General features: G+C 33.9%; 1 protein-coding gene across 3 annotated transcripts; it reads left to right on the forward strand.

The window, feature by feature from the left end:
* The first annotated feature begins 719 nt into the window (after positions 1-719).
* On the forward strand, positions 720-17,186 carry LOC123525252 (placenta-specific gene 8 protein-like). Of its 3 annotated transcripts, none has more exons than XM_045304145.2 (4): positions 720-835; positions 10,715-11,112; positions 16,075-16,214; positions 16,511-17,186. In XM_045304145.2, the coding sequence occupies exons 2-4, from the start codon at positions 10,743-10,745 to the stop codon at positions 16,601-16,603; spliced, it is 603 nt and encodes a 200-aa protein (XP_045160080.1). In that variant the 5' UTR covers positions 720-835; positions 10,715-10,742; the 3' UTR covers positions 16,604-17,186. The 3 variants fall into 3 exon arrangements, with proteins under 3 accessions (XP_045160080.1, XP_045160081.1, XP_045160079.1); XM_045304146.2 differs by lacking the exon at positions 720-835 and adding an exon at positions 2,418-2,689; XM_045304144.2 differs by lacking the exon at positions 720-835 and adding an exon at positions 4,056-4,147.
* Positions 17,187-17,617: the final 431 nt, after the last annotated feature.

Below are 17,617 nucleotides of genomic sequence, written 5' to 3' on the forward strand. Positions count from 1 at the left end.
TCAACATTCAATACAATTTACACATAAATACCATTTTCATTCCGTGTTTATTTAATACGCCTGTCCTAAATCATAAACAGAACCGCCCGGGCCATTCATACGAAACATAATTGTAACCCTATACTCAGATCTTGAAGTTAACTAATTTTCATATGCTTCAGTGTCCTGTGCATGTATAGGAAAGATTTTTATTTATGTTGCATTCAATATGGGCATGTTATCGAAGGTCTTCAGACGATCACAAGTAATCAGATATCCCACATGACAGCAACGAGACCTCTTGAAAATGGTTAAAGACCCACCACAAAATATTTGCAGTGTTTTGTGTTTCCATGACAGTAATTATAAAAAAGTGCCTCAATAAATTGAAGAATACATGTATCTATTTGCCGTTTCACATTGACATAAATTAGGTCAAGTCTTAGCATTTTATTGAATCATTGAAGCCGTATGTACAATACATGGTGTATTTATTTAAGATTTTATTTAATTTTTTTCTGGAATGTAAAGTATATATTTATCTATGTTTTAAAACTATACTGATAAGAAATTGGCAGAATAAGTTTGCTGATGAAATTCTGAAAACAATTTATTCAGGAAAGGCCTTAATTCCCCTTTGTAATATAGCTGTATTATACTTGTTTTATAGGAATGATTTTAATGAAGTTTATGTTGGGAAGTAGGTCCCTAGATTGTGGCGTGTCTTTAACCAAATAGACACTAAACGAGTCAAAACATAACATGCAGTTGGCACTATGCAAACAAAATTATTCATTTATAATTGACAAAAACTCTTTTAAGTCATTTGAGCTGAAATTGGTTGTCGTAAGAGCAGGTAAGTTTTTTATTCAACGTTCGTAACAAAATTACATATATATTTCAACAAAGAAACGAATTGATTATTCATTCATTTATTGTTTTCAAGGTATTGTTAATAATTATTAAAACATTTGCCGATCTACAGTGATACATGTCAAACTACGTGCTGACTTATCGCTTTCGCGATTACTTGTCGAGTAATCGCTAACACAGCTACGTGCCTAGTTATCCTTAACATTGTTAATGCTTAACTATCGCTAACACAACTACATGCCTAGTTGTCCCTAACATTGTTACATGCTTACCTATCGCTAACACAGCTGCATCCCTACGTACATAGTTATGTTTAACCTAGTTGCACGCCTTATTATCGTTAACAGAGCTACATGCCTACGTGTCTAGTTATCCCTAACATAGTTTCATGCTTAACTATCATTAACAGAGCTATATGCCTACATGCCTAGTTACCTCTAACATCTAACATGGTTATATGCTTAAATATCGTTAAAAGAGCTACATACGTACGTGCCTAGTCATCTCTAACATCTAACATTGTTACATGCTAAAATATCTGCGACAGAGGCCTAGTCATCTCTAACATCTAACTAAATGCTGAACTATCGTTAACAGAGCTACATGCCTACATGCCTAGTTATCTCTAACATTTAACACAGTTGCATGCCAGACTACCATTAACAGCGTTTCATGCCTACGTGCCTAGTTATCTCTAATGTAGTTAATGCTTAACTATCGTTAAGAGAGCTACATGCCTAGTTATCTCTTTATGCGGATACGCAGCCTTGTAGTAAAAATCTGGCAATCATACAAAAACTGGCTAATTTATATGGTTGTAACAAGAAGTTTATATCATTGCTTCATGCGCAGCCATTGCTTACTTCATAAATATTGTGTTTGAAGTACAGTTAACATCGGCTATAACAAATTCATCTTGACAATCAAAATGTGTCCGTTATAGCCTGAGCTCCTTATCTGATGTTCCTTATCTAGGCATTATGTGCATGGCAAATTGATTTATAGTATTTATTTGATTTTTGTGCACTGAAATTCAACAATTGTCTTTGTAGTTTTGTAACAGTTTAGGTACAGCTTTGTAATTTATTTCACTATCCTACTATCTGAGTGCATATTTTGTTATAATCCTGACCATGTAAAAATATTACAAATATACACTTTCTATACTACCGGTTTAACGAGGCAAATTTCTATAATTAAAATATAATACAATGTCAAAAATTGCTAAAATATTGGTTGAGAAATCGGCAAAGAGATTTTTTCAAGCCTCAAATATTTTGAATAAGACATTCTGTCAAACAATGCAGACGTAATTTGTCACGCATAATAATCTTACGTTATTTTCAGATATCATAGATAAGCTTATAACTGTACTTAAAAATATGAATATTCCATGGTCACAATGCTGTAGAAAATAAAATCCAATAGATATCAAATAAATACATCGAGATAAATCCTACGCGTATTGTCCCGGTCTAACACCATACAAACCATACAATATTACCGTATTTGTCAGCCAATTCTCAGTGAGATAAATATGTTCTTTCTTTATAATTGGTGATTACTTTTTAATGGCCTTAATGTAACTAAATTATATGTATTATGGAGAAAGTTCAAAGGTCATACCTGTGAGATCAAGTATTTTGGTCAGCTGCAAAATAACTTGGATTAAAAACGCTTTTTAGATATTTATAAAAGTGAGACTTTTGTGAAAAGGTGGATAAACTGTATGATAAATGATTTATAATGGAAATTATGTGAAAATTTGACTTTGAAGGCTGTTTTTAAGCGTGCAAAATGAACAATAGATTTTGACAAAGGATTATGGCGGACATTGGTGAGCGTCTTTCTTTGTGAAACCTAGGTCAATATATATCTTGTTGAACTGTTGATTGGTTGCTTTTTTGATAAATTCTTTGACGTTAGAGGTACATGTATATCTAATACCGAAAGTAGAAAATAGCATAAGCGACCAAACAATTGAAATTTTTTAATGAAATATTGATAATTTATAATGTTGATGTTTAACCCAGATAAGTAGATAGGAAGATTTATTCGTAAAGTTGTTAAATGCAGGAAGATGGTTTTTGCAAAATGGTATCATTCGTATCTGTTCTGCCGTTGATTTTTTTTCATGTGACATGATGTGTTTGTTTTAGGTTTGTAAAAATGATGTATGCATATGATTTTGTAGTTTCACTATCTTAGTAACTAAAGATCAGGAAGACACTTTTCCAATTTAGATATTGGCATTTAAATTGTGCTCACTAAGTCAAATTTAGCCAGAGACTAGTTAATAAGTACAGTAAGAACTGAAAGCAAAATATTAAAGAATACAGGCAGCCTTCAGTAACAACAAAATGTACAGTGTTGATGTGTGCTTTTTTATTATTTTATTTTCAATTAAACATATACTCTTTTGTAAACTGGGGCAGTCTTGAGACGATCAGGCTTTATGCAAATAGGTTAGTTTTGCATAGGCGGTGTATACTTACAAAAAGTTTTTATTTTTTTTATCTCCATTGCCATACAGTCATGGAAACAAACTTAGGTATAATGAATGAAAAGATAGCTTTTGCTTCAATGTATGTTCAGGGGCTAGGGGATAGCAAAAACAGAAAAGAGGTCCTTAACTATTTAAAAGGAAAGAAATATAACATTTAATTTCTACAAGATACACACTTTACCAATAAAGAAGTTAATTATATTCGTACACAGTGGGGACATGAGTGTTATTTTAGTAACTATAATAGTCAGTCAAGGGGGTGGCAATATTTATAAATAGCAATTTTGATTTTCGGTTTAAAAGTTATGAAACAGGCCAAAATGGCCAGAATGGAAATCTACTTATTCTACATGCAAGTGTGTTAAATAATGATATTACTTTGATATGTTTATACGGCCCAAATAGAGATGAGCCAGATTTTTACATGAACATAAAAAGAAAAATTTTACAGTTTGAAAATCCATGTATTGTGGTAGGTGATTATAATCTGGTTTTAGATCCGAATATTGACTGTTTTAATTATTTAAATGTGTTAATATTCCTAAAGCACGAGAAGTTGTTCTTGGTATGATACTAGAATGTAACCTAATTGATTGCTGGAGGGAGCAAACTTTGGAAGAAAAACAATATACCTGGTTTAAAAGAAACCCAATCAATAAAGCAAGGCTTGATTTTTACATTATTTCTTATAATATATTTACAGATATGTGCCATGCTGGAATTGAGCCAGGCTATAGAACTGATCACTCTTGATTCTATTAAATATACAGTTTGGTAAATTTAAGAAAGGTAATTCTTACTGGAAATTTAATAATTCACTATTAAAGGATATGCAATATGTTGAACAAATCAAAATTCTTATGAACCAGATTAAAATGCAATATGCTGCAGATGTTCAGGATACAGATGAGCCTTTAGAAAACATTAGTAATGAAGTGTTAGAATTGAGAATAGATGATAAATTATTCTTTGAGACACTTTTAATAGAGATAAGGGTAAAACTATATGGTTTGTATCATATAAAAAGAAGCAAGAAGAAAAAAGGCAAGATAAACTTTTATTAGAAATGAATTCTTTAAAAAACAAACTGATATTGATTACCCACTTTTAGAGGCTAAAAAGAAGAATTTTCTAAATATAGAACTAAAAAGATGCAAGGTGTTTTTATCAGATCAAGGGCAAAATGGATATCTGAGGGAGAAAAACCTTCAAAATACTTCTGTAATTTAGAAAACAGAAACTATTTATCAAAACTAATGAATTCTTTATACACTCCATTTGGTACACTATTAACAAATCAAACAGAAATTTTAAATGAAGTAACTAATCATTATAAAAACTTGTATCGTTTCAGAGAAACAGAAAATATTGATCTAAATAACTTATTTAATAACATTGACACACCTAAATTGAATGAAGATGAAAAGCTAGGTCTAGAAGGACATTTGACTTACGGTGAAATGTTGGCAAGCTTGAAAAAAAAATGTCTAATGACTCATTTATGATATAATACAATATACAGAAGAACATCAAGTACCCGGAATGCTGCTGTTAATTGACTTTGCAACAGCACTTGACTCCATGTCTTGGACGTTAATGTATAAAGTGTTGAAATTTTTTAACTTTACGGAAAACTTTATAAAATGGGTGAAGTTATTTTATAAAAACATTCAATCATGTCTTACAATAAATGGACATCTTTCAAATTGGTTCAATGTCCAACATGGTTGTCGTCAGGGCGATCCCCTATCCCCTTACATTTTTATATTGTGTGCTGAAATTCTTGCAATATTAATGAAAAATAATCAGAATATTAAAGGAATAAAACTGAATAACATAGAATTCCTTTTATCACAGTATGCTGATGATATAACCATTCTGCAAACTCTAGAATTCTATGCAAATATCTCAGGTTTGAAAATCAATATAGAAAAAAAAAACTATTATGGATTGGATCCATGAAAGGTAGTAACCTTAAACTCTGTCCGGAATTGGATCTTCAGTGGGAGACATATTCCTTTAAACTATTTGGAGTTAATTTCACAATTGACTTAAATGATATAATACATGTAAATTACTCCTCAAAAATTGAAGAAATTAAAAGATTGTTTATACAATAGTCAAGAAGAATCATTACCCCAATTGGCAAAAATGTTGTTATTAAATCTCTAGCTCTACCAAACATAAATCATCTTTTGACTTTACCTAACCCAAACACAGACATGATTAAATCAATATAGAATTCTTCCTATAAATTCCTTTGGAATTCTGGACCAGATAAAATAAAAAGAAATATTGCATCTCAGTCCTATGATTATGGAGGACTTTGTACTTTTAACATGTGAAAATGTTGAGTTCTGCTCAACCCGGGGGCTAGAGGGCGTGGACGGTAGCATGCATTTCCACTACCGTCCATGAACAGGCTCAATCAAACCGAGCCTGCAACATTTTCGTTTTTGTCGTGTTGGGCGACCTGTGAAGTTTCCACTTTTCTCTATTTTATTATCACAGCAGCGTTGATTGTGCCGTGTGGCGGCCGTAAAATGTCTCCCCGTACATTCAACCAGGGCTGTTATATTTCGATCTTCTCAGATCGTTCAGCACGACTTTTATGTCGTGTTATTGGTACTGTTTAGTTTCTCAACATGATCATTTCGGCCTGGGTGGTTCCAATACTCCCGCTTTCATAGCCTTGGGTATTGTATAATCACCCCCCTTGGATATGGTGCCTGCTTTTTAATTTTGTCTTTTGACAGTTCCTGTGATACGCAGGCTCCATAGCCTCAGATCCCCTTTCTAAATTCCAGTTTGTTCAGTTCTGCCCATTGTTTTCTCGTTTGGGGCAAACCCTTTACTTTATCTTGGGACCAAACGCCGCTCTTCATGGAATTACACGCCTGAACACGTGTATCATTGAAGGTTCCATGTTCACCGCCGTTTGAATACATCTGCGGATGTCTCTAAATTGCTTTTTGTACTTTCAACATGTGTAAATGTTGAGTTCTGCTCAACCCGGGGCTAGAGGGCGTGGACGGTAGCATGCATTTCCACTACCGTCCATGAACAGGCTCAATCAAACCGAGCCTGCAACATTTTCGTTTTTGTCGTGTTGGGCGACCTGTGAAGTTTCCACTTTTCTCTATTTTAGAATGGTAAACCTAGAAATGTTTATGATATCTTTAAAATTGGCATGGATTAGAAGGTTGATGACTTATAATACTAAATACTTCAATTTTGTGAAAGGTCTTTATCCATTTCTTTTAAATTTTAGCAAATTTGGAGATGACTTTTTGAAAAGTAAAATATAAACAATTAAGAAAATATTTTGGAAAGACGTGTGTTTAGGACTTATACATTTGAATAAGCAGAATCCAAAGAAATGGGTTGACTTCTGTGCTTTGCCTGTTATTTATAATTCTATGTTCAAAATAGGAGGCACTAGCTTCTACTATCCAAGGTTTGCAAATAGGGGTATGATTTTAGTAAATAATTGTTTGGACAATAATGGAAATTTATTATCATATAATGAATTTTCAAACAAGTACAACATAAATACTAACTTTTCACAATATCAAAATATAACAAGGTCTATCAGAGGATTTTTATCTGTCATGCCTTTTATACATGCTGCCAAAAAAGAAGAAAATCCATTGCAACCTTTGTCAGTTAAAATAATTAACAGCAAAAAAAAAGGTCCAATAATTCTCCAACTTCCAAAAGAAAATGGAGTGATGAGCTAAATTTAGGTGAGGACTTTAACTGGAAATATACTTACAGATTTTCCTTTACAGTTACAAATGACTCAGTTTTACAATGGTTTCATAGGATTCTTGGCACAAATTACTTATTACAAAAACTGAAAATAAAAAATGATAGTCGGTGCTCTTTCTGTAATAACCTAACTGAAACAATAAAGCATATGTTCTTTGATTGTCAGTTAAACAGACATTTTTGAAGGAAGTTCAAAGATGGATAAATTTAAAAATGTCCACAAGTAATTCTAAATTGGTCTCTGGCAGATATAATGTTAGGTAATGAGAACTACAATAACGCAACAATGAATTTAATTCTTCTTTTGGCCAAGTATACTATATATCGTTGCAAAATACATAACTTGGCACCAAGCTCTCAGCTGTTTCAAAGTCAAGTTACTAAACTTTTACGTACATAGTCGTACAATGCAAAAAAAGAAAACAATGCATCTAAGTTAGACAAAAAACGAAGTGAATACTTACCATTGTATACCAATTACAATTAAGTTTTTAACTCTATTTAAAGCCTGATCTGCCCAATACTGCACCCCCCCCCCCCCCCCACACACACACCTCCCCCACACCCTCCTCAACCCACCCACATTTTTATATTTTTCCTTCTATTTTCAAATAATTCATAATGCTTTAAACATCTATTATGTAAAATGCATGACCTTTGAGCTCTTTTTATGTTCTTTTTAGATATCAATTTCAAAAGATAAAGTACATTACATTGTAAGAAGTATAACTCAGTAATGCAAAGAAACATAAGGATGTAAGAGTTACTTCCTCTCATTCATTATTCGTTACCTACAATTATTATCTTTGTCTTGCTTTTTCAATTTTCGCTTGGTAAGGCAATATTTGTTTTGAAAGATAAAGGATGTTAGAATTATTTGTGTAGGATAAACAAAATTTTATTTCTGATGAAACACAGAACCAAACATAGTATATGATACGATCTTGAGTAAATGCTGAAAATTTCTCAAAGTTAAATTGCGAGTTTATACTTCACGCACTATATTTTATATGTAATGTATATTGAATTGTTGACATTAATGTATAAATGCTTTTTTTTAAATAAACGGGCTTACCATTTAGTGGGGCAATAACAATATATGCATTATATTTCAAAAGACCTTAAACAACATTCTAAAATAATATCAACTCAATATTTCAGTGTAATACTTTGTTTTATATGTCGTTCAGGTATTTAAACAATCACACTATGTTTTGCTGTTGTTGTATTTTTTTTTCAAATATGATTCAATATTGTTTGTACAATGTCTTCCCGATGCTTATGTTAAAGCCTTAAATTTTCGTACTTTCGCACTTCGCATTTGTGATCTCGCGTTTCGCCATCGTGATTTCGCGTTTTACTCTTCTCATGGACAGACAATGCACGGAACGCAGGATCATGATGGCAAAGCGTGATATCATGATAACGATGCGCGATGACGAAACATGAGATCAAGAAGTAATCTGATTACGAAATCATGATGGCGGAGCGCGAAATTGTTAAAGTTTCGCGCTCTCGCGTTCCGTCATTGTTATCTAGAATTTCGCAAATCGCTAGAGATAGCGATGCATGAATCGCGATGCGCGAAATCACGATGGCGAAACCGCAAAATAATTCAAAAGGTATAAGAAACAATTTTCAAAATACTGTTTACGTTTAACAAATGTCATGAAATATCTAAAACGAATTTGACGTAATGCAGACGTCGCTGACCTTTGCCGGAATGCTTTCCCTGTGAAGGTATCAGCTCAGGTTTGGTACATTTGTATCAGTATCATGAAACTTAGCATGTCTTTGTTTACTAGTCTAGTATTGGAGTTATGGCAATTTCCTTTTAACAACTATCATATATACTCTTACATACATATCTCCTGAATGAATCCAATCATAATGATATTTTGAAATTGTGTCACCAGTAACCATTTGTTTTGAATTAATCCTTGCACATATATTACACAGATATTAAACGACAGACTGCACATGCAATATTACGCTTATACCTGGTAAAATAAACATTCTATAAGTAAAAATAATAAAGAATAAGGTTTCCGTGCAATGTTTTTGCTTCAAATATGCGTACAATGAAAAATATCCTAGCTACGTGCCTGTCTAACATAGTTACATGTTAAAGGTAAAGTTTCTTGTTTAACGTGGGTAGTAGACAGAAGTCCCGACATGGAATGGATGAAAGAACTTATTTCCAGCCAAGCCCACGCCAGGTGTCATATTTACTTCCCCGGCATCCAGTCTAGGCCAATCCTGCTGAAAAAGTACCAATTTAAGTAAATCATCCAGCACTGAATACTAGTCGGGATATTAGCCGCGACCGGGAACCGAACTTGGACCGCTGGCATTGTGGTCCAACGCCACTGACTCCCTAAATATTTGAATATCGTTAACAAAGCTATATGCATGTATATATGCCTAGTTATTTCTAACATCTAACATACTTACATGTCAGGGTTACATGCCTACGTGCCTAGTTACCTCTAACATAGTTACGTGCTTAACAATCGCATTTATTCAACACTGATACACCGCACATAGCTGATAAACATAAAAACAGTACCTCTTGGAAAAGTGAAAAAAAACTAGTGAGACCTTATATCCTTCGACACATAACTAGTGAGACCTTATATCCTTCGACGCGTAACTAGTGAGACTTTATATCCTTCGACGCGTAACTAGTGAGACATTATATCCTTCGACGTTATTACAACTGACAGTATCTAACATCGCTCGACACGTAACGTGTGAGAACTTACTTCGCTTGATTCGTTTCTGTTAATATCTCATATCGCTCGACTCGTAACAGGATATATATCGCTTGATTTATAACCCACGAGATCTTCCATCGTTTGGCCACTTTGGCTCGAGTAATACAGTGGGAGTTGACGAAATCTTAAATCGTATGACTAGGTGCGAAAGATTTGTAACACCGCTTGCCTCTGTTTTATCCCGTGGATTCTTGAATTGTTCGTCTCGGGGCTCGTGAAAGTTCTTACATAGCACGACTTGTGACTTATGCTTTCTAACATCGCTGGCCACGGAGGTGGCTAATGATCTATAACATTCCTACACAGAGAGTTAGTAATTTCTAACATCTCCAGACACCTAACATTGCTCAAGATCTAACATAGCCCTAACTCGACACTAATTTCTTTATTTCTAACATAACTCGACTGTGCCCGCGTGATTTTCCAAAGTGCATAATTAGTGAGGCGTGACTTATCTGCTATGCTCGGCGTTTACTGCAGTATTGTCATGAGCTAAAAGTGCTGACACAAATCATTCGAGTCGGAGCTCGTGTTTTGTAGCTTAGTTTGACTAAAGATGGGCACTAGTGGAATTAAATAAAGACGTTATGCTCTTCGTAATTATATCGTCATATTACATAGCTCGAAAATAAGGATAGTTACTAAAATTAATACTATTTTTCCCTCTCATTGTTTTCACATAACGGTTCTGCTAAAGTATATACATTTTGCTATGTATAGTGCCAGACATCAACAGTACTGATTAATTCATGTAATGAAACTATTGATGGGACTCATTTTAAAGATCTATGTATATACTAATTTTCAGGACAAATCGCGCTTGAATATATTTCAAAATGAGCGATCCACCGCCAGACTATGAAAATGATAAACCTCAGTCCCAACCTCATGGACAAAAAGTAGGTCCTGAGCCACAACCGTATGAACAAGGAGGTCCGCAGCAACAACCGTATGAACAAGGAGGTCCGCAGCCACAACCGTATGGACAACGAGGTCCGCAGCCACAACCGTATGGACAAATGAATCCCCAGCAACAATACGGTCAACATCCGCAACCAATGGTGATGCATCCCCAACAGCACACTTCCACTACCGTGATCGTCCAGCAACCGACAGCCATTCAGAACGACCGTATCCTTGGCCATAAAGACGGACATAGAGATTGGAGCAGTGGACTTTTCTCTTGTTTTGATGATGTTGGAAAATGTAGGTAGAAGCTTGAAAAGGATACTCGTATATATAGAAATACATAATTTTACCATATAAAATTTCACTATTCTAGATCTATATTAAAAGTTTTTCATCTGTCTGTCTGCACTACTGCTAAATAATTTCAGAATGTAATATTCATTCTTAACTAAAATTATGCTTTTACAGTACAATGATATGTTGTCCAACTTTGGCACCGATCAAGAAGTTATTTTACATATTTACATGTACATGTATGTGGCCCATGTGTAACTGACGACAAAGTGATTGTATATGACCAGTTAGTAACTGACCGACACTTCTATTTACAAAGTGTGTGCTTCCGGCCCATATGTTGTGTTAGTTGTGCACTTGCTGCTACTATCGTCCAATGCGACCCATGTTTAGTCCAATGTGCACTGGCTGACACTTTCTGATTGCATGCCGAAAACATGTATTCTTGTCTACCTATCTGGGAAAGACATAAGAATAGCATGATACTGTTTTTCTGAAGTCAAAGAAAAGTGTATGAACCTCGGGGAATAAACTTTTCGGGAAAAAGATGGATAAACTTATGTTCAGAAAGACAGTAACCAATTATTATATTCATTCTGCAGCCAATAACATTTGTCAAAACATATTTTTTTAATGTTTTTCATACTCAGATTTTTACTAATTTGTTAATTCCTACGAATTTGCTTGATTCAGAAACACACGATTCCTTCCAATAAAAAAACAATATTCCTCAGCTAATAGTAAAATACTTTCTAAACCTAAAATATACTCTATTTCTGCGTCGGACAATGTAAAGTCAATGAAATTCCTTCCAACATGAATGGTTTAGATCCGACAATTACAAAAAATTACTGGTTAAAACAGGTTAAAATACTAAATTTCTGACCAAAAAGCAAAAACGCTATAATGCATAGTGTCAAAATAGATCAATTCACCATCACAGTTCTAATCTAGCTCTATTCCTTAGAATGGAATACAGTAGAATAATTTTTTATTTTTAACTTGGCTATTTTCATAGAATGATAAAATCATAACTTCGATCTCTTGAACCACTGTTACTTGAAAAATACTGTAAAATCTGGTAAATAAGCGTAAACGCTTATAATAATTTTAGTGACACTTTATTAGCTCGACTATTTGAAGAAAAGGGGAGCTATCTTACTCGCCCCGGCGTCGGCGTTAGCGTTAGCGTGAGCGCCACAGAAATGTTAAAGTTTGCGTACCACCCCAAATATTTTCAAAGTCCATTGAGATATTGCTTTCATATTTTGCATACTTATTTACCATCATGACCCTAGTCTGTAAACAGGAGCAGACAACTCTATCAAGCATTTTGACTGAATTATGGTCCCTTTTCGACTTGGAATATGCTTATTGTAATGTTAAAGTTTGCGTACCACCCCAAATATTTTCAAAGTCCATTGAGATATTGCTTTCATATTTTGCGTACTTGTTTAGCATTATGACTCTAGTCTGTAAACAGGAGCAGACAACTCTATCAAGCATTTTGACTGAATTATGGCCCCTTTTCGACTTAGAATATGCTTATTGTAATGTTAAAGTTTTACTCATAGCTTATATTATACTATCAAGCACTGAGAATAGTCGAGCGCGCTGTCAGCTGACAGCTCTTGTTTTCGATATGCGCTTATACTTTTAAAAGCCAAAACTATGCGCTTTTATTTGATATGCGCTTATAGACAAGCTATGTGTGCCTACTTTTGATATATTATGATATTGACAGTGCTTACCCTGATTGAGAAAACAAAAGTAAAACATGGTCATGGACGTACGCAGTGATCTACTTCTTTTATTGCATAGGCCTACAGTATTTATACATAATTAAAGCATAGTGAACTACATAACTTGCAAATAACGTTAAATCTCTCGGACCGTTCAATAATGGTTTAACACTAAGATTGTAGTATTTTATCCATATTCTTTTCACAGATTTACAAAAGAATGACAAACTGTTATGACAACGCAAACAACTTTTCTGGTATTCAAACTTTTACTTTCATTTAATGAAAACATTTTCGATTCAAAAAGCATGATTATCGTAAACAATTATCGTTTTATCAGACAATAGACGTTAAAATCTTTTAACACCCATCATCTGTATTTATGATAAAAAATTATCATGGTATAATACCAAGTCAAGTCAAAATATTTATTGGCATAAACATATATACATGTTTTTCGTCAAAAACTATCATTTGGCGGTTTGCTTGACAGAAGTAAATTGAAAAGCATGACAATACTAGCTAGCCATAGCATGAAAATAAGAAATATACAAATGTATGTACCGTATTAAACACATTAACTTAAATTCATTAAAATTAAAATCAATTAAATTGCATCATATAATACAGTATAATAACTATACATGTATATATAAATAAAGTACATCAAACAGTATCATTTTCGCGAGCTTAACTAGAACATACTTTTTTATGTAGACATCAGTTTTCTAAATTTCGTCATATTTGGCCATGTATTATAATTCCTGTTGAAAAGACGTGATCTCATGGACAAACTAACAGAAAATGAAACTCTGATTCAGTTTGATTCAAATTACATTGACTACATACTCTTTCAGATCAAACAACATTTCTGTAGCGACCTTCTTCTATCTCTAAATAATGAGACGAACATCTTAATCTTGCTAAAGCGTTTCTATGAGCATTATTATTTATTATGCTTAAATAATTTTCTTGAACAAAATTTAACTTAAATTGTTTATAATAATCCAGTTTAGTAGTTGAATCAAGTTCAGCCAAACATAGCTGTAAATACTGGTCATAAATCTTCTGGACTACTGCATTAACTTTTGATTCAGATATTCTATCATAATTCCACAAAGAGGAAAATCCAAGTTCATTTAATATGTTTCTCACATTAACGGACCAGCTACTTAACAATGTATTATTATGTTCTTCGGCCATCATTAATGTGTGCATTAATGTATTAGGCATATTCATAATTTTGTACCAGCACTTAATAATTCTAATTTTACGTATTACATACATAGGAAATACACCAAAGTCTCCATATACTACACTGCTACATGTTTGCTGCTTAACACCAAGAATTTGTTTATGAAACTTTAGGTATATATACGTTCTATGTCTTGAGACTTATGAAAACCCCATATCTCAGATCCTTTACACAATATCGGTAACACCATAGAATTGAAAAGTTTTATCTTATCAGAAACATTTAAACTAACGTTATCGAAAAGTGAGTTTAGAGAAAAAAGCGCTTTTAATGTCTGCGTAGATAATGCTTTTTGAGCCTGATAGAAACTACCATTACATGACAAAGTAACACCAAGATATGTAAAAGTTTTAACTTGTTTCAAAAATTTATTATTATATTTCAACGAAACATTAGTTGGCCTATTACCCTGTCTAAAAACCATAACAACTGTTTTATCTGCATTTACTTCTATACCCCATTTACTGCAGTAATGATATAAACTATCTAACAATATTTGTAATCCTTCCTCAGAATACGAAAATAAAGCAGTATCATCAGCAAATAATAACAATATATATTTGTATTTCGTCTATACTAAATGCATCAATGTTGTTATCAGCTAAGTATTCTTGCATATCATTGACAAACATTATGAATAGAAAGGGAGATAATGGCACCCCTGCTTTAAGCCCATATAGCTATCAAAAATATCCGTTGATGAACCATTGACCTTTACACATAATTTAACACTTTCATACATACTTCTAAGAATTTTACAAGACACGCCCATATCTTCTAACTTAAACCAAATGCCATTTCTATATGTAAACAAATGCCTTACGAAAATCTACGAATGCAGTGTACAACTTCTTTTTTCTATCTTAACAACCTTATCTGTAATAGAGTTTAGTACACAAATACAGTCGACGGTGCTTTTACCTTTTCTAAACCCAAATTGGTTATCTGTAAGTGTATCATTCATATCAGACCACTGACGTTATCTATTATCAACCGTTAATTACGTCTTTTTGCTGCATCTGTTGTTTGTTTACCAGTAATCGGATATGCATTTACTTTCGAGACAAAATTGTGGTGAGAGCATGACATGCGCTTATTATCCCATACGGAATAACGGTAAGGCCGTATGCGCTTACTTTTGATATGCGCTGGTTTACCAGGTTCTACAATAGCCCGTCGGATGTTTTGACTGCATGTAAACCTGAAATTTATACGGGAGGCAGATATCATATAGGTGGGCCGGTGGTCTAGTGGTAACACGCTTGACTGTCAATCATGAGGTCCGGGGTTCGAATCCCGGTCCAGACAGTGGAAATTTCTGAGATGCTCTTGAGTGTCTCCCACCTAACTAAGAGGTCTGTACTGGTTCTTCCCAGGAAAAAGGCTTCGCGTGTATCGGTGTAATAAACCGGACACGTTAAAGAACAAGACTGTCTATTCGCAAAGAGCTAGGCTAAGTTAGTCGGACAGGTCTGTATCTAAAATGATTTCTCTCTTTTTCTGTTCTGGGGGTTTATCTCACTCTGTCCGTCTTGTGAGATCGCTCTGTATCTGTACTAGTGGAGGATGAATGGCTGCATTTGATATATGTAAAGCGCCTTTGAACGTGTTTATCATGAAAAGGGCGCTATATAAATCTGGTATGACAATAATATAATAAAAATGATATCATTGCGGTAGGATAAAAGATTATCCTGGTAGGAAATCACCTTACTCTACACGTGCATGCTATTAACATTATATTATGACGTTTACATAGCGTGTGAGCGATTCTTAATTAACAATATGCTGGCAGATATTCTAGATGAATATATTGTCGGGTATGTGGTCAATGCACTTTCCGAGTTGTGTTGAAGCTTATATTCACTTTGACATACTTTCAGGAATGCGGGCTATTTCATGAACATACCGTTCAACGTACTGTCAAGAGATACGTCCTAGTTTATATTCATTTTAACCCATTTTCAGGCATGTGGACATTGTGCTGCCCGAATTGCGTACTAGCTGATATCTCCGCTAGGCTTGGAGAATGTGCATTCGTGACATGTTGTGTTCCCGGGGGAATCGCCACTATCCGTACTCGTGTTCGAACTCTTGGTGGTATCAGGGTTTGTAGAACTTTATGAAAAGTTGCATTCACGAAATGCAGTCGGGTTCATCTCGATTATTCTAAACATATTCAATAGTCATAGATTATAGCTAATTTACCATTTTTCTTCAAAGCAGTGTGAGAAATTTACTGAAACTATGTGCGTGTAATTGAATAAAGTATGTTTGTTTATAAGAAATATACTGTTCACTGTGCATCTCCTTGAAAAGCTTGAACTAGTCTGATGATCAAAGGCTGTTGAATTTGAAATACAAGTTACTTGAAAGTGATACTAAGAAAATTATTTATTTCCAGGGATCAATCTGTAAAGATTATATTGCTACAGAATGCTGTCAACTATGTGTCATGTGCCAGATACAGCGAGAACTAGAATACATGGGACTCTAATCTATGTATAGTAACTACATCGAGAACTCGAATGCATGGGGCGTGCATTTTTATTATATACTTGTATAAATTCTGCCAGAAATGTAGCTTGTATTTCACAAGCGAATATGAACAGGCAGAAAAAAATATCCGTATTGTATTTGCATTGTATGTTACCGGACTACATTCATTTTATATGCATAACCTGACACACCTCTATAAATAGCGCACATAAAAACTTCACTTGTTTTTATTTTAACATCGGCAAAAATTTAAGATATTGTTCGATAACAAAACAACAAACAAAAAGGTGGAGGTATAATTATATTAAAGGGGTCATAACAACAGAAGCTAGACCTGGGACTTTGTATTCGGCTCTCGTGGATTTTGCAAGGACGGATCAACACTCGGTCCTTGCGCGTCTTGTGAGATCCGATCTGGCAAAATCCACTCAAGCCGAATGCAGCACACCAGATCGAGCTACTATTATATTAACCATATTGTATTAATACAGCGAGAATTTGAATGCATCCGGTACTTTAATCTGCATTTAAGAATATATGGAACTTTAACCTGTATTGGATAATAAATATGTTGTCGGTTCTTTGTTGCTTTTTAGTGGTGACATAATATATTCTAATCAACCCACAGTTTCTATTTTATGTTCTTCAGAAAAAATACCGCTTATACAGTAGAACCGTGTTTTAATATACCGAAACAATACAAAGCGGTTAGTCGCCTGCAGAATTATTACGCGCGTCATATAACTGATTCGGAGTGTTTAGATAATTTGAAAATATATTTAAGATAGATGTATTTTTTCTGATTCTAATATGTCTTTAATGTAAACAATCGATGAATTAGGGAAACATTATTTCATGGCTCATTTGTGGTGCAAAATATAGTAGGCCGACGTCAACGCAACAAAATCATGTTTTAATTAAGGATCCTTTTACATGTTTAAAGAACGGCAGGCAACACATCCCGATGAATAACTTGGAGGTAGTCTAGTGAGTTATCCTGCACGCTTAATTA

This window comes from Mercenaria mercenaria, chromosome 3 (genome assembly GCF_021730395.1).
Source record: "Mercenaria mercenaria strain notata chromosome 3, MADL_Memer_1, whole genome shotgun sequence".
In the NCBI taxonomy this organism is placed as follows: Eukaryota; Metazoa; Mollusca; class Bivalvia; order Venerida; family Veneridae; genus Mercenaria; species Mercenaria mercenaria.

Coding starts and splice junctions, on each gene's coding strand:
- LOC123525252 (XM_045304145.2), top strand. CDS start 10,743: ATGAGCGATCCACCGCCAGACTATGAAAATGATAAACCTCAGTCCCAA. Junction 11,113..16,074: donor TTTTGATGATGTTGGAAAAT/GTAGGTAGAAGC, acceptor ACCCATTTTCAG/GCATGTGGACATTGTGCTGC. Junction 16,215..16,510: donor GAACTCTTGGTGGTATCAGG/GTTTGTAGAACT, acceptor ATTTATTTCCAG/GGATCAATCTGTAAAGATTA.